Source organism: Thermobia domestica, chromosome 1 (genome assembly GCF_964235325.1).
Source record: "Thermobia domestica chromosome 1, izTheDome1.hap1.1, whole genome shotgun sequence".
In the NCBI taxonomy this organism is placed as follows: Eukaryota; Metazoa; Arthropoda; class Insecta; order Zygentoma; family Lepismatidae; genus Thermobia; species Thermobia domestica.
Window position 1 is genome coordinate 296,059,430 of NC_137454.1, and position 27,242 is coordinate 296,086,671.

The 27,242-nt window shown below is 34.5% G+C and overlaps 1 protein-coding gene across 3 annotated transcripts in view; it reads left to right on the plus strand.

The window, feature by feature from the left end:
- The window catches only part of LOC145661541 (type II inositol 1,4,5-trisphosphate 5-phosphatase-like), a gene marked incomplete at its 3' end in the record, with an annotated part of 133,813 nt that overhangs the window by 83,909 nt on the left and 22,662 nt on the right, over positions 1-27,242 (plus strand). For all 3 annotated transcript variants that reach the window (XM_081726874.1, XM_081726865.1, XM_081726869.1), the window contains 3 exon segments: positions 5,159-5,329; positions 12,112-12,274; positions 14,305-14,483. In XM_081726874.1, coding sequence (XP_081583000.1) covers positions 5,159-5,329; positions 12,112-12,274; positions 14,305-14,483 — 513 coding nt within the window.

The window sequence follows — 27,242 nt, forward strand, 5'->3', positions numbered from 1 at the left end:
ATAAGATATGTTGAAATGTTATTAAGTGTAGAAAAACAAAGATTGATTGAAGTAGTTACTGGTACAATATTTCGAAACTATGTATACATGTGAGCACATGCTGGCTTTTTTTTTTTTTTTTTTTTTTTATGTTTCCATACGTAAAAGAACATTTACAATGAAAGAAAAGACGACGAAATATTTTAAAAGGTATGACAAAGGCAGCAAGTGCTCACATGTATACATAATTTCGAAATATTCTTTCATTAAATATATCAATCAGTGTTACTTTTTTTCTATACTTAATAACATTTCAACATATCTTATAATTCCTAAAAGAACAAACACATCTGCACAAATTTTCCCGGTTGGATTGGGGGCTCGAACCTGGCATCTTTGTAACTTTTTTCGTAGATACTGGAAGTTGGACTTGGAAAATTTTTTACCTCAAAACAACCATGGAAAATTTTTGCCTCAAAACAACCATAATCAATACGCTCCATCTTTTTGGAATAAGATGTACATAATTGTAAATTAAGAAGCGAAAAATCAACGAAATACAGCTTACATCACCAAAGAAGAAACAGAACAAGGAAAGTAAATTGGTAAATATGGTACGAAGAATATCTCAAACAAAACCGGTAGCTATCCAAATAATTTCAGATCGCTCTGCAATAACAAGGTACGTGGAGTTACTTCGATTCTTCGTAAAACAGAAAAAAGTGTACCTTGCTTTTCCACTGTCTCTAGTATGTATTCGAAGCGTCAATTTTTGAAAACAGTATTCATCGTTAGCAAGTCGCCGTTTCCCAATGCGGATAATAGAGCGCCACTGTATCCGGCCATGAAGCAACCACTGGAAGATACGAGGAGACCACGCGAGGTGTTTGTAACTTTGTTGGGCAAGAGTTAGTTGAAGTGAAAGATTGGGTGGAAGAGACATATTTGGCGCTTTTCTTTCGAAATGGACACAATTGATGAAGCCGAAGAACGACAGAAGTAGAAGGGACGCAAGAGAAAGAAAATCGTGAACTCTGGCAAAGAAATGCTTGACGTTTGACCTTGAGGGCACAAAAATGGTCGGAAAACAGTGCAAAAACACGTTTGTATTCAGTTTTATTTCTTTTTGACAATGTTACCATTACTTTCAGGCCCCGAAAAAATATATGTTGTACCTAAGGATATTACAAAAAAATAGCAACATCCTCCCCCAAAAAACAAAAAAGAAAAAGATTTTTTGAAAATTTCAACACACACACACACAAAAAGAAGAAAATGCGCTTTGAAAAAAACCTCACATTTACACCTACATAATATCTACAATCTGTGAAACTTTCAAAATATTTCGACCACACTCACAAAAAAAAAAAAAAAAAAAAAAAATCAATTTTAAGCATGTACGATAAGGTAATTCGGTAAGGGGTGATAAGGTAATTTTAGGTCAAAAGTAACATTTTGAGTCATTAACGACCCAATTTGGATCAATGGCCGATTTCACTATCTTACTATAGTCCGCATCATCCAAATTGGCATGTGGCATCAGCCAATAAACTCGCAGTGCCCTGTTACTAAACCTTCAGGGAGGAAACCAATCATTCATAATTGGCTTTGTTCGTATTTGTGGTCAATTATTGATGATTAGAGTCCTCTCTGAAGGCTTAATAACAGCGCACTGCAAACTTTTTGGCTGATGGCACACGCCAATTCAGGTGAGACTCTTAGCATTTACCTACTGGCTGGTATGGTCAAACGTCTAAGACACTGTTTCTTCGAGAGCCGTTCCAGGTCAAACCACACAATTTGAAGACAAAATTTACCTTACCATCACAGATTGTCATCAAACTCTGGACATGGGTACCATTCATATAGACTAAGAAATAGCAAATTTCATCTTTATATATGAACCGATATTGTAGATAAGGCTATATAAAGTTTCAAAAAATTACCCAAAATAGTATGCTCAATATACTTTGAAATTGAAATTGAGGCTCTCCTAATTGAACTAGGGAGTTGGTTGAGGTGTCATTTTACAGCATTTTTCATGGCCGTGCCTCTGATATACAACATCATATATGTTAATACAGAATTGTTTTTCAAAATCTAAATTAAAATTTTACTTTAAAATTTTTCGAAAAGTACACACTTTAAAATTTTGAGATTAATTCCAATTGAATACATAGTATTGTTGTAAAGCACCTGGCAAAATATGAATTTGGGATGATAATGGGTTCTTTGTTTAAAAAAAAAATCAAAAGTAATACTATTTTTCATTAATACCCTGTACCTAGCTGAAAAATACAAGTATGAAATGTTTTTTGTTTTACTTGTGGGAATAAATGTGAAGAGTAGTGGGTCTAAAACATATCATACAGACTTGTAATCTACTGACTAAAAACTTTAACATAAAGCTAAGTTAAGGTGCTGATACTTTTGAACTTAAGTTTTATAGAAATTAATAAAATAATACAAGTTTCACAAAAAATATTACTGTAAGTAAACGTGACTTGTAAACAGTATACATCTCGCACTGGTACAACGGCAGGATTGGCTTTTTTAAACCAGATATTTAAAAAAAAATGATGCAAACAAAAAAGGATGCCACAAATCGTATGAATTTCATAGTGACGTTTTCACATATCGCGAATCATCTGTGTTAGTTGAATCGAATTTTCGCTTTGTAATTAAGGAGTCCCAATGAACCACAAAATTTCTCCCAGCTGGAAACCGAGTAGTGGTTCAGATGCCACTATAAGTAATATGTCCAATCTTCATAACCTCGCTGTTACGTAAGGACGTTAAGCCTAAACGAACCAAACGAACTGAAACAGCTTTAGCGGGTGTGCCCGGGCCTACCCAAAAATTTTGAAAAATATAAACATCTAAAAGATAATAAATATGTATTTACTGCCAAGGAACAAATCCTATACATTTTTATATTTTAAGAAAGTAAAATAAAAAAGAAATTGGCGTACTCAGAATTAAAATGCTGAAGCCGCCCCTGTTAACGAACCAAATTCTATCTGATCTATCTGCTTACCTGAGTGTCTGTTTCATAGTTACCAATGTTTTTAACTTTGCTTAAATATATTGATAAAACGTAGGCAGACTTCATCGACTACATCTGTACCTTATCAATTAAACTTTTTAATTTTCTTGAGTAATATCTCATACTAAATTTTTAATTTTAAAATTCCATTGTTCATTGTTTGTATAGATGTCATTTTAGCACACTGGTTATCAGAAACGTATGCAGAAATTTATTTCGGTGGATCCGTAGCTTTCCAGAGGGGAGAGGTTCAATTTCAATATGAAGGCAAATTGTATTAAAATTTTCAGATGGTTTACAGGGTTGGGAAAAGGAGGTGTCAAAATCTCTGAATAAACTTCAATTAGAAGACATATCAGGTTATATCACCGCTCTCTATGAAGGAAATTGGTGGCTCGGGTATGTTCTACAGAAAAATGAAGAACTTGATGAAGTAAAATAACTTCTCCATCCACCTGGGCCATCTCCATCATTCTCACATCCAAGAAGTGCCGATGTTCTGTAGATGTTAGTAGTGGACGTTCTAACGAAAATGAATCGTGTAACTCCCACTGGAAGAAGTTATGTTCTCCTTGAAAGTGTTATATGCCAAACAAATGTAGCGTTTTCAAACTTCAAATGATACTGCTACTCATTGAAAAGTTTTAGTATGTTTTCAACTATACTCTTTCTTCAAGTAATTATTCATTTTTATTTTCACAGAAGTGTAAAACTTAGCATTTTTGTGTTATTACCCTACGTACAGAGTATTCTTGAAAAATCAAGTGTTAGTTTTGAATTATTTTAACAATGAACCCATTACCATCCCAAATTCATATTTTGCCAGATGCTTTACAGCAATAGTATCTATTCACGGAATTAATTTCAAAATTTTAAAATATGTACTTTTCGAAAAAATTTGATTTTGATTTTGAGAAAACAATTCTATATTAGCCTATATGATGTATACCACAGGAAAGGGCATGAAAAATGCTGTAAAATGACACCTTAATCAACTCTCTAGCTCATTTAGGAGGGCTGCAGTTCCAACTTCAAAATTCATTGAACATGTTATTTTGGGGATTTTTTCAAACTTTACATAGCCCTATCTTCAATACTGGTTGATATATAAAGTTGAAATTTGGTATTTTTCGTAATCTATCTAGAGGGCATCTATGTACCAAATTCATTAAAATCCGAGATGGTGTGGTTAAGTCACTGTGTTGAATTGATATGGAATGACCCTAGACTGTAGTCCTCCAACCAAGCTTGCTTTTGTGGTCTTCCTAGATTGAACATTAGTCCGAAAAAGACGGAGAAATAAAACTCAAGTGAACTTCATATCACATACAGTAATTGACAATCTCAAACAGATACAGCTTGTATACAATTTAATAAGGTCAAAGTTACTCAAATTCTAACAGCTTATATACGGGTAGATGTATTATTGTAAAATATCCTTGAGAGCCTTCAATTATTTTTTAAAATATATTTTTTCTCTATTAATATTAACATAAAATTAAGAGAATTTTAATGGTATTTTTTAAAAATATATAAATATATTGATATATGCTCAAAATATTAAAATAATAAATTTGCTTTCGATGGGAACAGTACTACATGGTCTGTAGAACATTCCGACTAAAATGCTGATGCTGATCCAAGGCATTAGGCTGGGGATCGTAAGTCTATGGTGGGTTCGAATTTTACTAAAACATGGATGTTTCTTCCTTTCGCCATTCATCTCGTTACCGTAATTAATTTCATTAATCCTTTTAGTCGGAGAGAGACAGCGTGTGGGCGTAGAACTAAAAGAAATACTAGCAACTAGCTTTTTTTCGTTGTTTTTTTCTTGTCGCTTACAGAAAGTTTCGAGCATCTGTCGATCGTAGTTCTGATGTGAGTTATGGATTTGATCAGGATTAGCTACAGACAGTAGGATTTGAACTATGCAGGCTGTTCATTATTGAAATCCGAGCGAAGTTGTCGCCAAGAATGTTTGGATAAAGTTTACTGCCTCAGTTATTTAATACGTACAAAATTGTTTTCTATCTTAATAAAAATAACCTCTGATTATAAAATCAAGGTATAAAGTAGCTAACTATAAATATTTGTAAGTGCTGTCATTTTTAATATAGTTCTAGTTTCTTTCAGAGTATATATTGGAACGTGGAATGTCAACGGACAACCGCCAACGATCGGACTTGCCGATTGGCTAGCATGCGACCCGGAACCCCCTGACGTCTATGCTATAGGTTTCCAAGAACTGGATCTTAGCAAGGAAGCATTTCTTTTCAATGATACTCCACGTGAAGAAGAATGGCTGTAAGATGATGTTCTTATATGATCATTTTATTTGTCGTATATAATTACACTAGTTATAAATATATTTCACTTCGTGTTTCAGTATCGTGTCTAGTAAGTGCAGAAAATACATTAGTATGTTTTGTCCCAATTATATTAAGCTACACTGTCTAATGGAAAATGAAAATGAAGTGAAATGAAATCTTTAGTTTAACGTTCCATTGTTATACCGTTTAGACTAAAGGAGACATATGATTAATGAAACTGAATGATTACGGAAGAATTGTCGGAATGATAATGTGTAGGGAAACGAGAGAATCCTAATGAAATCTGAATATCATGTGTTTACCAGAAACTCACATGTCTTGAGATCGAACCAGAAACCCTTCGCAAGTGTTTTACCACATAGCCACAGTGCCTTTATTGTCCAATGATCTAATGACAGTAGCCATTCTGAATTAGATAATGCTATAGTTAAGTAACAGTTGTCTCTCTAAGTTGGTATTTCTAGTAGAACAAATACGAAGGTAGCATGACTTACTGCTTGGTACGATAATGATAACATTTTTGAAAGAGTGATGATTTAGTACAGTGGCTTTCAACCTGTGACCCGCTGAAACACAGAAATGAAATAAGAAATTAATAATTAGAAAATCGCGAACCGCTGAAAGAACTGATAAGATGTGGCCACACTGCACAGTAGCATGTGTCGATTACAAACAAACATAAAGTTGTTTTGTTCTTTCCTTAAAAATAGACGAACATGTGTTTTTTATGAATGTAAAAAGTAAACTTGTATATTTAATTTGTAATGAATCGATGTCTTCTACGAAAGAATTCAATCTGAAGAGGCATTATGAAACGAAACAGTTCCCAATTTGCAGAAATACAAGGACAATTTTGTCTGGACAGATTTGAAGAAGAAATTACGAGCTCATCTGCTCACATTTACAAGGGATAATTTCGAACGTGATTCTTTTGGAAATAAACATGATATCCTATCACTACATTCTGTATCAGAAAAATTTGTGTCCCAAGAATGTGAGTTTCAAAGATTCAAAGATATTAACTTCGTAGCATCCCGAGGACTGAACCACAGATAGTTCCAACTTCTTCTAAGTGATGTAGAGGTAGAATATGGTGACATGCTTTACAGAAGTTGGTTGGCGTATTGACCTTAAGGAGTATTGACCTTAAGGATGAGGTAAGCAAATTCTTGGCTAGTGAAGATGATGGAATAGAACTTCCAGTGATCTGGAATGAATGACTGATTTTGCTTTTATCTCATGGAGATTGCAATGCACCTCAACGATTTGAATATCAAACTCAAGGGAAGAACATCTGTGAAACCCATCTCTATGATTATGTGAAAACTTTTGACTTCAAACTACGCTTGTGGAAGAATCAACTTAGAAATGGTGATCTCACACATTTTCCACTGCCGTCACAGATGGTTGAAGACAATAAGAAGTATGCTGAAGCTGTCCCAATGTTAAAGTCTGAATTCGTCGCAAGATATCTAGAACTTTGCTCACATACCAGCATGTTTCAGATATTCCCCAACCTTTTCATTGTAGAAGTCAAAGATGCCGCAGGCAACGTGCAAATGAAATTTCAGTATTGAACTAGAGTGTAATACTGAACTCAAAGTAAATTTAACAGGGTGGATCTGATAGAATTTAACTATAAATACCTGAAAAAAACAGAGCCCCCCGTTCTATATAATCATACTCTTCGTATGGCATCACTATTCAGTACTGCTCACCGAGTACGCATGTGAGCAGATCTTTTCCAAAATGAAAAACGCGAAATTAAAGTTGAGAAACCGACTATCCTATATACATCTTAAAAACTATCTTGAAAACTAGTATCATCCAATTTCAAAACAAATGTTGATATAGTAGTGAAGAAAATGCAGTTACATTGTTACAACAAAATTAAATGAATTCAGAATGTGATATTGTTCTTTTAAGCGGTTACGAATACATTTAAAATTTGTGTTTGAATCTAATAAACAACATAAACAAGAGTATCAAGGTGTCCAATATTCTGCAGCTTTGTTTATATTAATTTGTATTTATGTTTAATTTGAAAAGCGAGCAGTTAATGTACTGAATCGTGTTGGAATTATGTTTTATTGCGCCTGCCTCTATGGACCTAATCGTACCCATGCGGCACATCAGACCTGTATGAAATGTGGCAGTGACCTGCTAAAGAAAGAAGGTTCAAGACCATTGCTTTAGAGCATCAACAGTAATATAACTAATGTATAATAATCATATGGCAGCAATATTGATCGATAATTGCAATTATAGAGGTTGTATGCTGTAAGATAAATGAATTATAAGAAATATTTCGGATGCTTACACCGAAGACACTGTGGCCTCGTGTAGGTTAGTCACTAGCACTCTTGCCTTGCCCTCCCCGTGAGTAATGAAACAACCTAGAAACATCATTCCTCATACGTGATGGGCTTAAGACCATTGATACTGATACTGCCCAGAAATATATAATTTCTCAAAAAAAAATAAAATAAAATAAAATAAATAAATAAAAAATAAATAAATAAATAAAAAATAAAAAAGAATAAAAGTTATCACAATGCTAGGATCATTTCACCGAAAATCTTTCCACCACACATTGGTTGCACGAGTATTTTTATGGCAAATCATAAGAAAATTAGTATCCTGGCGAATTACCATATTTCAGAAATGAAAAAGAATAAAGATATGAGACAAACACCAATGGAAATGCATAAAGTGACCTTTAATGCATTAAAAAAAAAAATTAAATGCCACAAAATCATAAAGAGCATCAGTCACATTACCATTTTTAAGCCCCAAAAAATTCTGGGAAGGAACTGAGCGAAAAATGTCAGAAATAAATAGTGACGATTGTATAAGGCATCAAGTATAACCATACACGGAATTTTGACAATGTTTGCACTTAAATATCTCTGGTGTGGGAAGTACGAAAATTTTGAAAGTTACGCTAAATGACCTTTTAGTTTATAATGTACACTCATGTCCAAAATGATTGTCGTATATCTATAATTGCCTTCTTGTAAGAATATAATTTGATAATCATTTTGCAGGTACTTTTAATACTGATACTATATGTATAATCGGGAAATGTATATTTGTGGTAAATTTCATAGGAAAAGAATTATAAATACGAAAATTAGAATGAGTAAAACAAAATGTTGCTAAATAGACAAGAAAGTTTTATTTTCGTTTTATTGTTCTTATTTACTGCTCTTTTGATATGAAATTTTCCACATACATGTCTTTGCCGATTATACACATACTAGCATTATAAGAAATACCGGGCGAATTCGTTATCAAATTATATTTCTACAACAACATATTTATAGACATGCGACAATAATTTTGGACATGAGTGTACGTGTGGTTTAAATAAATGAATAAAAGCGAAGTTTTAGAGTTGGCAATATAAACATTGAAAGGTTACGTGTAAAATTATATCAACATACAGGTATTTCTTTCAACTATAACACTTACAATACGAGAAAATGGAACTAAATATAACTAGAACAGTAAAATATCCTATTACTAACAAAGCATAAACTAAAAACAAGTCCTGACGACCATGTGTGATTACTGATTAGTATAATAACGTGCACGTCATTGCAAATCTGAACATGACATCATACTGTACACACTTGTGTGAAGCAGCATTATCAGGCAAGTTTCAACACGTCTATCGCTGAAACCACCTCGTAACAAAATCTCAGCTCAGTGCTGTGCATTTTGATGAACAGGTGTGTGTTGAAATATCGGGTGTGTTAAATGAAAATAATGTGAACTGTCTGACAGTGTATTCAAAAGTATTGTCATAGGAATACATATGAGAAAGTAAGTAAATGTTTAACTCGAATGAGTGAATTTAGTGGGGCTGATAAACACATTTTCAATTTAGAATAGGGGAAAAAAAAGATCCATGCTTGTGTACGTATCATGGAAAGCAGTTTGTTGCCAAATATAATCTTTTTGGACAGCTGTGTTACGATCCTCTTCAATACCACAAATATCAGAAGAAAGAGGGCAAAAGATATATGGAGATAACGCGTGAACATCTGAAAAAAAAAAGAAAGAAAAAACAATCGGTGAAATTTATTCCTGGCAAGTCTCTTTGTCCAACGGTACAAAGCAATAATTGTTTGTGCGCCAGGAAAGTAACTAAGAGTTTGTACCTGCAGAATCTAACCTTAAAGAAGTAGATAAGGTATGCTCTTCATTAAGTATGTCACCAGTATCAAAATTAGAAAACTTACTACTGAGAAACTGAAGGGTGAATTACGTAGAAAGTGTAAGAAAATAACGAACACATTGGAAAGAAACTTTGAGCAATCGGTTTCAGAAAGTGTGATCGTGGACGGAAGACAGAATTGTACTAATCTGTTGTGCAAAGAATATGATATCCTTATCGAAAAACTGAAGATTAAATGCGTGTGTGCTACCAATGAAGAGAAAGTTAAAATTATTAGTTTAATACCGGAAAGTTGGCCAAAGTCTAAAGTTTGCGAGTGACTGAAGGTGTCGAAATATCTTATGAAAATTAGTAGGGAACTAAACAAGGAACTGCATGTGTTGAAATATCTTGTCCAAATCAGTAGGGAACTAACTAAGAAACTGCAGGTATTTTTCCAGATTTTGAGAAGAAAGGACGAAAGCACTTAAGTACGGAAGTAATAAAGGCCGCTGAAGACTTCTACCAGCACGACGAGGATAGCAAAATTTTTACTCGGAAAAAGGACTACATGTCAGTGAAAGTGAATGGAGTGAAGGAAAGCAGGCAAAAACGATTAATTTTGGGTAACTTGAAAGAATTGTACATTCATTTCAAAATTGTATGTCCAACGATACAAATAAGTTTCCTTGAATTCTATGCCTTGACCTAAATGGTGTCTCCTTGCTGGTTCTGCAGTACCCATACAGTTTGCATGTGTGTTTATCATCAAAATGGCAAGCTTATGTTAGAAGTAGCACATCTAAATGTTGACTTCCAAGACTTGTTAGAAGTTATGACATCTGATATACGTAGGTGCGAGTATATGATGTATATATGTTCTAGCTACCCTGGTTGAAATTATTGATGATGCGCTTAATACTGAAATGGATGGAACTACCCATGTTAAACAGTGGGTGAATACAAACAGGTCCAAAGAAACTTGTTTTGAATTCAGTGAATTAATTGAAAGTATCATACAGAAATGACTGTATGACCTGAAAACGGTGTTGCTAGCAATAGCAATTAATTCTTTTCAAAGATTCCGACTTTAAATTTTCCCCGGTGTACCATTTCAAATTTGGTCAAGTGAACGAATACTTTTGCGTCCCGAATTATTGACTATCAAATTTTGGGTTTGGACTTAAACAAATTTTTAAACAGAGTGAGTGTAATGTGTATTTATAACAGAATGGCCAAAATTATCCGAATTATCGGAAATTTCACTGGAAAGAATTCCGGAATCAAAAAAATTCGGAATTTAGAAAATTTGGAAAAATTCTGGCTTTTTCGAAATGAAATTTTTCCGAATTCTGAAATTTTTCGGAAATCGAATTTTTTCCGAAATCCGGAATTTTTCCGATTTTACTTTCCGAATCCCGGAAATCAAAAATTCCTGAATTGGTTATTTCTAATTTATAATAAAGATTTGTTAAAAATTAATAAAGGATTATCTTTCTCCGTGATAGGGAAAATTACTAGTCCCGTTATATCTCGGGAAATATATTTAATAATTGCATTCTGAAGAAAAATTCAAGAATCAAAGAAAATCGGTCATTCGATAGAAAAGAAAAAGTGCAAATTGGTGAATGCAATGAGTTCTCTAAATCCAGTAAATTGTTTATAGAGATGTTAGATTAACTTTCAAGACAAAAATATTTTAATAAAAAAAGCTAAGTAAAGTTAGCAATAGCTGTTATCAAAATGTAATCTATTTCAAGTTATCACTTAAAATTTATTAATAAGTTAAAACTTCATTATAACTATTTATAACATTTATTGAGGCCGTTAAAATTCTAGGGGGAAAGTTTAAAATGCTGTCCACAGATTTCTTATTTCAAATATTTTGACACGATATTAACAGTACAGAAAAAATTGATTCTGTGAATAACGAAGCTTTACTACCGTGTTAAACAAATATCGTATATAAAATAAATGATTATGACTTTAGTTTTCTAAACTGATTTTATGTTAGGTTCTAATAAAATATCTGAAGCTCCGGATAAAATATGACCCGAATGGAAAGTGAAATGTAAGCGAAATTTTATATTCAAATTAAACTTGATTTGTACATGTTTCTTGTATTTATTTTCTTGCCTGCCAGTTTGAATTTAGAGACCCGGAAGCCAGTAAAATACATCAAAATGTGAAACTTCCAGGCAGTTGATAAGATGGTCAGGCAACCAAAACGGCACTTGTGATATGGTGGGTTGTATAACTTGCACGTTTTAGTAACCAACTCGATGCAAGTTCGAAAACCAATCAAGACAGTTAGCTCTGGACTGAATATAGAAACTACAAGTAGTGTATGTTGTAAGCGCACTTTTTTAATTGTAGAATCCAGTACTGGAAAACAAAAGTGGTATTTTAATAAGGAAGCCAAAAATGCGAAAATTTCCGTTTCGTTTTCCAAGAGAAGTAACTTCCAGAATGATGAAAAAATCCCAAAATTGCATTGTTGTTTTTTAGTCTGTATGTGTTATACAACAACCTTATGTAATTATTTGTTAAGATAAATTAATTTGATTTATATATACATACATTTTTTTTCTCAGGAAAGCTGTTTTAAACGGTCTACATCCAAAAGCGAAATATAGAAAAGTAAAACTTGTGAGGTTAGTGGGTATGATGCTTATTGTATTTGTGCAAGAACATCTTGCAGCATACGTTCGGGCAGTCGCAGCAGAAACTGTTGGAACCGGAATAATGGGGAAAATGGTAAGGCAATAATAATTACTAAGAAAATAAGTAATATAAAACTTTTTAACAGTTATGTTTCATAGTAAAATTAGTTTTTTACTCGAAAGATAAATGCTTTAATGTGTTCTTTCTGTCTCAAAAATATTTAAATGTCACGATATTAAATAAAATTACTCTAATTTAATATATAATTTCAATTTTTAATAATTTAGCTTTCCTTTTGTATTGTAATTATTATACATTCTACCATCTGCCCCTTCCTATGAATTTTTTTTATCTGTCACATCATCTAACTGACTAGTTCGATTAACAGATCTCTAATTATTATCTTATTTTCCGTTTCTTTTTTCCTTCCTTCTTTCTTTCTTTGTGTTCTCATGGCGATCAAAATGCGCACTATACTTTGTTAGTTGTTTTAATAGGTGTAATATTGTAGATAACCTTGTGCCTATCATATATTTTGATTTTCATAGTCCGTCCTGGGTTTTCATTTTTCTAACATTAGAAGAACTATTTTATTCTAACAGCTTTCATTTTCAATTTGAGGCTATTGATCGGTAAAGCTTATCATGCTTACAAATACAGTGTTATTATGAATGATCTCTCCGGTTACAAATCTCAGCAAATCTCGCTTAACAACGCTCAAATACGTGAAAGTGGTATCAATGGGAACGGAAACTCAAATAGTTTTGTTTTACATTTGGTTCACATCACATCACGTGTGTTCAATGTGAGTGCTCTTTGTCACACCACACACATCTATTTTGTAGTCCATTTCTTGCTATAGACACTATCATTGTACGAACCACTAATGCAGTGGTCTCTGTGATGCGGACATGAAGACCCATTTGTTTTAAATTTAGAATACCATGTACAAGTACTATTCCCACTGAGCCCGTCTTCACCAAACTTTCTTTCAAAATTACGTTGCATAGTAATGCATAGTGATAAGCTTACAGACGTCAAAATTTAACACATGAAACGCCTTCCTGTCTTCATTGGCAACCATTGTCTCTCTTATCGCCCTAGCGTCGGAAAGGATAATTACGTGACAACTTTAACAGCTACTAAAATTTTTGAGTTTCCGTTTTCATTGACACCACTTTCACGTGTCTTGAGCATTATTAGGAATATTACATGTGCGAGATCATAGAGTAATTAGTAATGTCAGTTCAGAATTCAAACATGAAGTAGCAATTTAGTTTTTGTATACTTTACAGCGGTTCATATCCGTCAGCTCGCTAATTGTTAACCTTTTCTAATCTAACAGTATATCCAGACGTGACAGACTTTCGAGATCAGAGTATGATAAAAACCCAGTTCAGTAGTTGTTAATATGTTCAAATATTTACTTAGAACGGTTCAGCCGTTTCGTTTTTATGATGTAAGAGAGATCGTCGTTTTAATTTATAATATATAGACACCTTCCTTAATGCATATTATGTTATGTCTTACGTCTAAATATTTCTACACAAAAATCTTCACTTTCTTTCATCGTGCCTTTTTCCTATTCAGGTATTTACAGTTAAGAAAATACAGGGGGGAGTTTTAAGAAGAACTCTGATTCAGGCTGCACCTTTTACGCAAGAATTTGACCAATATTTTCCGTAGTTTGTATTTCTAATTAACATATAACAAATTAATATAATAGAGAAGTGTAAGAAAGAAAATAAAAAGGGAGGCTCATTTACGAATGTGGTATGAAAATTCGATATCTTTTCATTCAAAATTACAAACTTTGTTCTGTTTTAAACAATATAACGTACTTCAGACACTAGTAAATATTTGAACTGAAATTGTATTAATATTTCGGTATTCCATTAGTCTTCTGCTTCAGTGCGTGTTCTGTATTTCTTCCTATTGCAATTAATTCTTTAGTATTTTACATCATCCGTGGGTAAAATTGAATTGTGTTGTGATTTACGTTTCTCAACTTATAAATTTAGAAGTAAAATCTTACTTAGCAGATCTTTAGGAAAACGATAGCTATAAGTAGCAAATGCTAGTAAATATTTTAAATACTTGAATGTTTTCCTTTTATTTTTTAGGGTAACAAAGGAGGTGTTGCAATACGTTTTGAACTGCATAGTACAACAGTTTGTTTCGTGAATTCTCATTTGGCAGCTCATGTTGAAGAATATGAGAGGAGAAACCAGGACTATCACGATATTTGTTCAAGATTAAGCTTTAACCAGTTCTTGCCCCCAAAGAGTATAAAAGATCATGAGTATGTAATAATTTTAGTATGTTTATACGAAGGTCAGTCAAAAACTGTTGCACTCGCTCGAAAAAGCAGTGTTCTTAAGACCTTTAAGAAGTTCCTTTCATTCACATGAAAGTACGGTACTATTAAAACATTTTGTCATAATGTTGTGCAAATTTTTCGATAGCTTGTTCGAAGAACTTCCGTCCAACATTTGATAACCATTTTCGCGTCTTGCAATTGAGATGCGATAGTATGATGTATACTTCCATTCGAAATTCTCTCTTCTACCCCTATATCGTCCATTGTATTTCGCTTGGTTTTCGGAATCAGCTTCTAAAGTCGTCCAACATTCTGACTAGTCATCCGATCAGTAGTCGTTCTCAGTATCCATACGCCCATTTTCGAACAACTCAGATCAATTTGCAATCGCCTTTCGCGAAGTTGCATTATAAATGTCAGTGGGGCTACACTTTAGTGCTAACAGAAAACAAGTCACTGCGCGCACCTTTCAGTTTGAACGCCACTTGCAACTGAAAGCAACATACTTACAACTTATAACTGCAGATCCGTAACTGGCATACCAAAAGCGATTCTACGATTTCGAATACAGAGTGAGTCCCTTGTTACCAATAATGTTCATCAGATTTTTCTTTTAGGTAGAAAGAGACGGGCAAATGCAACTAACTTTTTTGACTGGCCCTTGTGTATATTGTATTGTCTGTGTTGAATCTTGTTCATAATTTTCGGATTTACACTGACTGGCCATGTAACACAGTACGTAGATAAACATGTTTCCGGTCAGATAAGCAGCTGTTTACAATCAAAATCGGTATATGACAAACTTTCGTACATCGAGTGCTAGATTGTAAGTTTTAACTGTATAAAGTAACTAGTATTAGAAGCAGTGAGACCATGGAACGCTTTGTTTCTTGATTTGGCGGGTAGGCTAGTATCAGAGACAGAATTCCGTTCAAAGTGGAGAAGAATCAAATTGCCTTCGAAAAATGTGCATGCTAATTGACAATACATTTTAAAAGTCCGCTCTTCTTATCTATCGTATACGTTGTATTATTAGCGTATTTAAGCGTATTGTTAATAGTACTTATAGTGGGCATAACTGTAAAACAATACCAATTGGTAAAAAAATGCAAATAAAATTGTGATTTGAGAGAGAATTTACTTCCTTTATGCCAACACTGATTGTGACAAGTTTCACATGAATATTCAATATCCAGTCATATCAGTCACTAATTGACAAACATGGTCATCGATGCTTGTGGTGCATAATAACGGGTAATTGATTTACCGCACTGGCACAGTGCTGAACTTCTCCCATGGAAATATAGGACATGTGTCCAGCAGCATATTTCGGTGCTGGTTCCATCTCTATTGACTTTGGAAGCCGGTAATTCAAAGGAGTCTTGTTAAAAAGTTAGTAGTAATGTCCCATGTGTCTGAACTGGGTACATGACCATGGTGTGCAATTCATTTGAGATACTAACTCTTGAAATGTGGGAAGTATCACGTCCAAAAATGTATGTATTTTGGAGGTCAAAATTGAGAAAACTGTTTTTGTGATTTGAATATAACATAATCAAATCACATACGTAACATCTCGTTCGATTACCTTATGTCATTTTTCTGACACCAACATAATCCCATCTCTGTAGAACTTCATCTTTTCGTTTAAAAATGATGCTGTACAAACAAGCTGTCAAATCTAAAATTTACTGTATTGCCATTAAATGTCACAGTTTAGCGAGTTCTTTATAATGAAATTCCTCTAATTAATAGTTTCATTATTCTCACTTCGTGTATATATATATACACATCTAACTGGACGCGGGAAAAAATCTGCGTCGGACTTGCCGCTCTAAAACTGACTGCAAATGTACAATAAGGCTGAAGTAGGGGGATTCAGTGAGCAGGGAAGGTCTTGAAGTTCATCTTGATGTTTCCTAAACTGCACCTGAATAGTTCTGGCTATGTTTATTGCCGCATTGTCATCGTGTAAGACTGCATCGTTGTTAGGGAACATTTGTACCAAAGCAGGCGCGTAAATACCTAAAACTCCACACAATTATTGGCAGTAATCCTTTCTTTAAGAGTATTAATACCAACGGAATACCGTGAAATTGAGTCCACACCAGCACAGAGCAGCTGCCATGCTTTCGATAGTTAGGCAGTCCGGAGCATACACCTCTTTGGATAAGAGCTCCCTCATTGCTTTATGGTTATACGCGCAGGACATCTGGATTCGATTCTTGGTAGGAGCTTACGTGATTCTGATTCCACGTTAAGTTGTACATACATTTTCATGTAGTCTTGGTGCTAACAGGAACATTAAACACCAAATCAACCAACCAAGCAAGCCTGTTCGGGCGTTTCCATACATAAACCAGGGTATCCACAATCTGGAAAATCAGTGAAAGTCAGGGAAAGATCAGGGAAGTAAAAACCTGTCAGGGAAAGTCAGGGAAATGGCAGATTGGTCAGGGAAAAATCGATTTAAGTCCATTGTTAAATTTTTGAATTTATGAAATAGTGGTAATTTCGTTACTGTTACTGGATTACTGGATGCAAAATGTGGTGTTCCCAATGGTGATATTGAGGGAGACAGTGTTCTCTGAACTAGCTGTTGAAACTAATTTTCTGCGAGAAACACATCCAACTGCGTCCTGGCATATTTGCTCAAAAGAGTAGACGCTGTATAATGTTTACTCCATAGGATGGTGATCCAGATAGAGCAAGCATTATATTTGATAGTCGTAAATAGGACGTTTGCTCGAGCGTTGACGATGAAACAAGTTATCCGAAGAAAGCTCCTTTCAGCGCCAACTACACATAAGCAAAAATTCTACATACAACTTTTAGAGACACAAAAGATTCAGCATCATAATTTCGGAAAATTAATGAATTACACACATAATTAAAAGTAAATTTTGCACCATGTACTCAATAGACAACCACGAGGCGTAGGAGATGACATGCACAATCGCAGAAAACACTCGTCAATCGATTTGAAAATTTTAATTATATTGATACTTACATAGCTTCAAACACGGAAATAACGATTAAGAGAATAATAATAATGGATGTGTCTTAAAATGTGAAAAATAATTCGATTCTGTTAAATGTAGAACATTATTACGCAGTGTCTTGTTGCAGCAGGGTAGAAGAAGCTGTTATATGTCCATCCTGTTTGCGCCAAGTAAGTGTCTCCCGCTAAATCTCTTCAGCTCTCGCTGTTCGCGTGGGTTTCACGCGTTAAATGACGTAAGAGAGGACAGAGCTGTGATTGGCTGAAGAAGTGTTGATCAAGGTCACTCCGCCCACATGCGTCCGATGAGTGAGAAAACAAACACACTCACACATAGAAACGTCGTCTGCTAGTATATGCTAGTCCTTTTAAATTAAAAAGAGAATTAAATTGCTTAAGCTGCATACAGCCAAAATAATGAATAAATGAGTTTATGACAAATGGCACCCGAACAGCTGATAGGTAAAGTTCTGGTGAGATACGTTTATCCTAAGAACCCTGGCAACACTTATAGTTTGTGTCTGCGTATGACGAGGACACACTGTAAGTTTTGAAGCACTCTTCACTTGGATTATAGTTCACATTAATGCTTGGTTAACACTGCACTCATTAAAATAAAATGTCTATTCAGTCCATAAATATGTAATATATCAATAAATGCATAAAAATATTTATTATAGTCCTATTAGTCCGAATGTAAATTCACTCAATATTTAAAGAAATTGGATATTTAACACATACCATAAAATATTGCAAATAATATGAATAAAATGAGAAAACACTTCAAACAATGAATTAATTTCAACCTTTAAAACACTTTCACCTTTGCAATCAATTGAACAAAACAAAAAAAAGAATGAGTATATATATATATATATATATATATATAATTTTAGTTCGAATAACAACACTTCACAGTTCAGTTATAGCACACTGTTTATACTTTTACTATCTGCACACGTCACACTGTCCATGTTGTCCACTATTCACAATCTACACCATGCTCCAGAACAATGTCCAGTCCATAGGCCAGCCTCTTCGTTCATTCTCTTCCATTGAATAAACACTCGGCAACTAAATCTTCTGCTCCTATCCTCTTCCCATTGGATAGGGCTAGGTCCATCGGTGGATGTTCTAGACGGTCTCTGCAGGCTATAGTCCCTTTTATTTATTTATTTATTTATACAGGACTATTTACCAAAATTCGGCGCCAATATGAAGATGCGTGGAATATTGTAACTTATTGCGTATAAACTTATTAACGTATAATTTGCATCTTCCTTTCTACCCTTTTTTTTTTTTTTTTTTGACTTAAAATGTGCTGCAGTTGTTTCCGCTGCATTCGTATTAAGTGTAAGTGAATAGAATGTGTGTTCTTCTTATTGTTTGGACCTACGTGTGTTCTTCCTTGTGTTGTATTCTTCGTGTATGGATATCAAGTGTATGTTTTTACGTGTTACATGTAATTACTATAATAAGGTTAAAATAACATAATTATGGTTAAAAGGAAGTTGACTTGGGATGGGTTAACAAAAGAAATGTAAGTATTTCTTCTTTCATTCTCTCTTTTTTTTTTTTTTCTTCCAAATCACTTCACGAGTACAAACTACGACAAGCACGCCCCAATCCTCAATGCCTTCGTGCAACTTCATCAAATAAGTACATGGTACATGATAAATTAATATTGAAATATACCTATATAGGACATGATGCTGAATAAAATATATAGATACTATAATAAGCCTATAGATATAACCTTAATGATGACTGTTACATGAATACTATAATGAAGAGAGAAATAAACCAATATAAGCTCGAATGATGGAGAATTATATTGAGGCAATGTCAGATGTCTACAGATGCCAACCTGTATCCATCTTAGGGATGGTCTGACGACTAAATGAAGAAGAGCCAACCCACAAAAAACCATATAAACCTACCCACTATAAATACGACCACGAAGACACACAGAGATATGGTTACAAAAACAAGTTATACTAAGGAAACCCCATAGAGTTTTATAGAAGACAAAAAGAAAACGATGCACATGAAATTCATGGCGAAATGTGGTCGTAGGTCTTAAGGTAAAACTTCAATGTTGTTCCAATAACAACAAAAGGAATACTGTAATAAACGTGTATATTACTCTAATATCTCCTAACATATCTCTAAATTCAAACTGACTTCTTCGAAGTACTAATGGTAATATTTCTCTAATAAATTCAACAACTTTCGCTCATCTAAATAACCATGTCGTATATACCACAAAACATTTCGACGAAAATGTTTGGTAATTTCACTATTCAGCGTCTTCCTTTTCTTCTTTCGCTTGCACCAAGCAATCTTCGTTTGCTTTCTTCTTGATTTCCTTGGGAACGCTAATAAACTAGTCTTCATTCGTAGGGATCCAATAGTGTTCAACTTTCTTCTCTTTTCCAACACTATATGCACAGGTAGCAGATGACGCGGTGAACTAGGTCTAATGACACCCCACTTTAACAGTTTTCGGATCTCTTCACGCACTCCTTCCTTATATTTGTGCGGAATATCATAAGGACGAGCAACAATGGGTTCATTTGTATCCACTTCTAATCGGTACTGAAATTTGTTACACAGGCCAGGAAATGGGCGAACACTTTCCTATGTTTCATTAACAACTGAAATAATTCTTCTTTCTCGTTTTCACTAAACAGCGTAGCGCGTGTAACTGCATCCCTTATATCATCTACTGTGAAATATAGATCCGGTGGGAAGTCCTCCACTAAGTCACTAGCTTCATTTTTCTCTAAAGGCTCGGCGCACCCACTGCGGAACACATTCATCGTTCTCGCATAAAAATCATTAAGGTCCCTTATCTCGGACAACACGACAATAGGGGCTACCTTGCACTTAATTTCACTTACATTAGCTACAATGACATTTTCACTATTTCTCTGTATTAAAGGCACTTCACCACTAATTCCTTGAAATTCAACACGCAAGTTACTTCGCTTAAAATCGATGACACTGTTTAATTTCTCGAGAAAGTTTGCACCGAGTATTACATCTTCATACAGTTCTGGTAACACAAGAAACTCAACTGGCACTTCCACATTTTCAATTCGTACCGGTAAAATAACCTTTCCTTTCACGTTCCTTTTCTTTCTTCCTAGAAAATCGCACAAAACGATATGCTCTCCTTTTTGCAAATGCACGTTTGCTACACACTTTGTTACTTCTCGAAAAATATTATACCGTAATAGGCATAGTTCTGATCCACTATCTAACAGACAAATTTTGGGTTGATCGTTTAACAAAATTTTTACTCTCATTGTATTATGACCTAATTCACATTTGATTAATTCTTCTTCATTATCATTACTTATATCATCTTCTGCTTGTAAATCTTCTTCGTTGCACATATGTGGAAAAGTAATCCGGTTTACACTACTGAAATCCCTCCCCTTTGCAGCGACCAAGTGGGAGGGCGCTACTAGTTTAAAGGCACAGAACTCTGCGGATAAAAACCACTTTGTTGGTATGGAAATTGACGTTGCTGATTGTTCCCACTGTTCACATTAGGACCTCTATTAAACGTTGGAAACCAATTATTATTTTGATTCGGACTACCTTGGAAAGTCGACGCACTCCTTTGATTTTCGTTTGCCTTTGCACCTTGCGTTTCGTTTCGATTTTCATTTGCACTTGTATTTTGTCGGCCATTGCCTTGCGACTGATTACCACCGTTCGGGTTATTATTATTATTTCTGTTAAAATTACCTCGTCGTCCACGTCTATGAAATTTCCTTTTCCATCCTTGTTTGAAATTCGAGCGCGCACTATTATCACTATTAACTTCGCTACCGTGTTCCATTTTCACATTATTCACGCTAACACCGGCACCACCTTGCTGTTTCTGCTTATTACGCTGATTATCGTACATATTAGTAATTCCTGACAATCCTTCGATGGACTGCACACTCGCAAGGAACTGATTTATGTTATCAGGCATAGAACCCATCATAGCTAATTGGTACCGCTTGGGCAGGAGAGTGATGATGTGTGACAACGTAATGGTTGGATTTTCATACTCTTCTAGAGCTTGAATTTGACTAAAACGCTCTGTCACAAAATCAACAACACTACTATAGCGCTTTGGATCAAACGGGATAGATCGCAAGTTGCGCAGACGCGTGGCTTTCACTAAGGGACTCTCAAATGCATTCTGAAACTCTATCACAAATTCTTGAAAAGTTTGACACTTCTTACCGTGTAAATCGTACCACTTAAGTGCACTGTCCTTAAGAATCAACGGCATGATCGTTAAATATTCACTTTGAGGCACTCCGGCGAACGACATTTCTCTACCGAAATTTTCCAAAAATGCACTTGCACTTTCCTTCATCATATCACCTGAAAATGTGGAGAGTTGTTTAATGTCTGCTAATCGCAATGAACAACGCCTTGCATTCACTTCACTATTTCTTGCACGCTTAATACGCGGACTTTCTCTTTCGGTTTTGATTCTCGGCACGGTTCTACTTATTACATCACTTTCCTCCTCTGTATCAGACACCGTTTGAGACTCACTGCTCGATTTCCTCTCGCGCTTCACACTGTGCACGGAACCTGTGTTTCTTTGTGATATATTACTTCCAGTATCATGGCGCTCATTTGCTAAATCTATACGTTGCACACGCTCTGATAGTCGTTCCACATCTTGCTTAGTTCGTTCACTTAATTCACTGGTGTGGAGACACGTTTCAAAACACTGCTGGTTAAATTTACCCTGCTCGTGGCACACTTGAATACACTCTTGCACTGCTATACTATATTCACCTTGTTTAGTCTCGCACTTCTGAATTCTGCTTTCACGGTACTTGTCGAGACTTTCGACCAAACGCAACCTTTTTTCATAATCATCCACTCTATTGTAACATTGTAATTGACGTTGTTGGTCGTTTACTTGGCGCGTATTTTCTTCAACTGTGCCCCGTATATCATGCACTGCATCGGCTAATTCACGTACACTTCTACGTATGTCTTCACTCGTATTAAAACACTTTAATTCCACTGCTTCAATTCGTTCTATCAATTCCTGCCGCACTGCACTAATACACTTATTCACATTGTTAATTTCACCTGACAAATCATCTTTACATTGGGATATGTTTTCACGACACTCGCTACGTAATTCATTGATATCGTCTTGCATTTTCTGTTGGTTTACATTTATCGCCTCAACGCTTTCACTCACACGCTTTTGATTATCACTCAATTCATTTTGACTTTCGTTCTACTTATTTTGATTTTCTTTAATTTCGTTAATTGATGCGCTCAGTTCTCTTTGCATTGCAAGGAGAACTGTTCTAAGATCACCCTCAGCCATGATGTTGCAAATATAACAAACTCGCTAACACAAATAATTGACTAATTTCTGCAAAAATCTAAGAATGCAAATAATAAAAATATTCTAATTTAGACAGGATTTAGGCTTCAATATAGAAGGATGAATGCACTGGACAAGGATACAATGACACGAATTTCATGTACTATTAACTCTCTGAGATGGCGGCAAAATTACGCAGCAAGTTTTGAACATCAAAAATACCTAGGCCTATGTTCGTAAACACAAAAACTGAACATTTATACAAAAAGAAAGGTTTCTGCTTCGACACATTTATCCCGGGTTTCGGCACCATTTTATAATGTTTACTCCATAGGATGGTGATCCAGATAGAGCAAGCATTATATTTGATAGTCGTAAATAGGACGTTTGCTCGAGCGTTGACGATGAAACAAGTTATCCGAAGAAAGCTCCTTTCAGCGCCAACTACACATAAGCAAAAATTCTACATACAACTTTTAGAGACACAAAAGATTCAGCATCATAATTTCGGAAAATTAATGAATTACACACATAATTAAAAGTAAATTTTGCACCATGTACTCAATAGACAACCACGAGGCGTAGGAGATGACATGCACAATCGCAGAAAACACTCGTCAATCGATTTGAAAATTTTAATTATATTGATACTTACATAGCTTCAAACACGGAAATAACGATTAAGAGAATAATAATAATGGATGTGTCTTAAAATGTGAAAAATAATTCGATTCTGTTAAATGTAGAACATTATTACGCAGTGTCTTGTTGCAGCAGGGTAGAAGAAGCTGTTATATGTCCATCCTGTTTGCGCCAAGTAAGTGTCTCCCGCTAAATCTCTTCAGCTCTCGCTGTTCGCGTGGGTTTCACGCGTTAAATGACGTAAGAGAGGACAGAGCTGTGATTGGCTGAAGAAGTGTTGATCAAGGTCACTCCGCCCACATGCGTCCGATGAGTGAGAAAACAAACACACTCACACATAGAAACGTCGTCTGCTAGTATATGCTAGTCCTTTTAAATTAAAAAGAGAATTAAATTGCTTAAGCTGCATACAGCCAAAATAATGAATAAATGAGTTTATGACAGCTGTTCTAGTAGAATTGCATGGTGCCAAGAAGATATGTGGACAAGTGGCTAAGAACGCGAAGAAACAGTATCTCCAGCTCACAGTGAAAGCTCAGATTGAAGAATTTAAGGAACACTTCAATGATTTCATTGCTAAGGACGGAGATGGTATTTGACTCGATGATTTTTTTTTTACTTACTCTTAGGAAATGAGAAGAACTTCGTTGACTTATAGCCTGTTATGAAGCTGTGGCTTTATCTTCTCTCACGGAAACGCATTTGTTGAAAGTGTTTTTTTCAATAAACAAAAGTATCATTGTAGAGAACTTACAAGAAGAATCTCTGGTGGCTGAACGGATCATACATCATTCTGTGATGACAGGACAAACAAGAAGTATGATAAATTCAGTGAGAAGTTCAAGGAGACAATATCAGTTGTATTTGGAAATGAAAAGAGAAATGAATGCTGGAGACGAGAAGAGGAGAGAGAAACGGAAGATTCAGCAACAACTAAAGGACCTGGAGGAAAAAGAGAAGAAAATTAAACTGCGGAGACAACAAGAAGGAAATTCAGATCAATGAGAAGAAAACTATGCGAGAAAGGATGAAAACAAGTTGTTAAATAGATTGCATTTAACAACTGCACCGGCAAAGGCATGTTACACAATGTTTTCCTTTGTGATCAGCAAAATCATGTATGAACTGTTTATTACTATATGCAATATTATAATGCTGTGTATTTGGTATTATAATGTGTAAGCATATGATGTGTATTTTTGTTACATATATATCGTAAGTACTCTATATACTGCACACTTTCGTTTGTAACTTTACATTTTGTGTAATATGTAATCAATATCGGCCTAATGCATATATTTGTAAATTTACATTCTTTTGGATTAAAGAAAATTGAAAAAAAAAAAAAAATCAAGAAAAGAAACAGAAGCGAAAAGAGAACAAGACCAGCTATGGAGAAGGTGGAGATTTGTGTTTCTTTCTTCCTTTCTTTCTTTTTTTATTTTTAAATTATTCAATGGTCAGGGAAATATGGAACTTTCGTCATGGAAAGTCAGGGATTTTTTTCGCCAAATTGTGTGGACACCCTGAAAAACCTAATGTTATTATTAAAATGGCAATAAATATTCATAGGACCATACTACTTTCTTACAATCATTGGGATCCTTTTTTTTTCTTTCTTTCTTTTTTTTCTCGGCCCATCTTTCCCACTCTATAACCTTGATAGTGGATATGAAAGTTTGAGACCACAATCCGATGTGGATGTTGAAGTCACGCAACTCTCATATGATTGTAAATGTAGAAACAGGTTGTTTCACAATCACAGTGCTGATTGAGTTCTTCAATCAATTGCACCGCATTAGAGCTCTACAGTTTCTTTGTACTTCTAGCTCTACGAATCATTGTGACAGTTGTCGTCAGGGTTCAGAGGTTGCTTTCACCAGGCACAGATTTCCATGCTCTATTCCTTTACTCTGATGATGTCCTACTTCGAGTTTTATATCTTGTCATCACCTAGAACACTTTACTGTCGATACACGACTACACTTTTCTGATATACGACTTCCAACTAATCACCCACCCATAATTTGCCTTTGAAAATCAAAGAAGTCTCCCATTTTGCACCTCGAATGCCTACTTGGCTTATTGCTTTACTACTCAGTATTACACTAAACAGCAGTAATACAGGACAAACACAGCGCACAAGTATTAACCAACTCACAAAGATTACGTATTGCAGTACAGGGTTTTGATAACATCGGTTTCTCTATATGTGTGTATAATAGCTAAAATGCTCATGGAAAATATTTTAAAGGTACATTTGAACTCCCCACCATTTCCTCTTAAAATTCATATTGCAATCAACTTGAAATGTTAAAAACTCTACCGAAGTGCTAATTATGTTCAAAAATTCGTTTCAAACGGTTCATATTTTTTCAAAGTGAGTATTTTATAAACATGAAATCGAAAATAAAAAAAATAAAAACTGTCCCTTTTTCTTTCTTACAAGCGGAATGTTCAAAACGCTGATACTTGTTGTCACCTATTTCTAATGTTGAATTTATATGTCGAGTTTCATCTCTCTAACTTTTAACTTCCGAGGATCGTGGGGTACTGTATTAGTGACAACTAATTTAAACTCCTTTTATCCCCTAAAGGTTTAAATCAAAGTTAAATTTTTAAAAAAAATCCATCAATATGAAATTATAAAAGAGCACGGTACGAACCGAGTTCTAACTATGTTCAAAAATTTATTTCAAGTTATTCAATATTATAGAGACTCCCTCTCTACTCAAAAGATCATAGAAATGGTAATATTTCTAATGAGGATTTTATATGTCGAGTTTAAGCTTCCAAACTTTAGAGGTTTGTGAGATACTCTGTGCTTGACAAAACAACTTCAATTCTTCTCCCTTTGGATATATATTTCAACCAAAGTGAAATTACTAAAAACGAACTCGACTCAAGTGCTAAATACTCTCAAAAATTAATTTCACAATATAGAAACTATGCGACTTCGAGCACCCTATTCTTTGTTTTAAGTTTGAGAAAAGAAGTAAAAATAAACATTGATTACTGGGCAAGAGTATTTTAAAATAAACTTTGATTACTATTTTAGTTTTTATTGCTGTTAAAGATTAAATTTATAGAGTTAATTTAGTTTAACTTTCTTGTGAAAATGTTAAATTTACTTATTTTCATGGGGTTAAAGTAAACAAAGGTATTTACAACTTGTACTTTCTTCACTGCCACTTCTGTCAGCTGATTACGAACTTTTTAAAAACTTTTTCCTAAAGTTTTTTGGGTATTTTATATTTGGTATTTGAGGATATGTTGTTATATGGAATTATTAAATCTGGTAGTCAGTTGAGATATTACTTTATTTTAAAAGTGGATTTTGTACGGGCACGGTGGCTCAGTGGTAGAGCTTACCTCTGGTGCGTGGGGTCCCAGGTTCCATTCCCGCCAAGTAAGTTTCTGGTGGACAACATCGTGTCCATAGCTATTTTTTCTGGTTACTGCTGTCCCTCCACAGATTCTTTAATCATTCTCTTACCTTAATTGTCCGTCTCCTTTAGTCTAAAGAACATAATCGAGGATGTTTCAAATGAAATGAAAAATTTAATTTCATTTCAAAATTTTGGAAAAAATCATTAGAGATCCATTTTATTATTTCGCTATGAATAATATAATTATTGATTGAACCAAACTGAAGGAACTGAGTAGAATTCCGGTGGTTCCATATAGATATCATTAGGATGTAATGAGAATCTTCGAAGCTAGAACATGA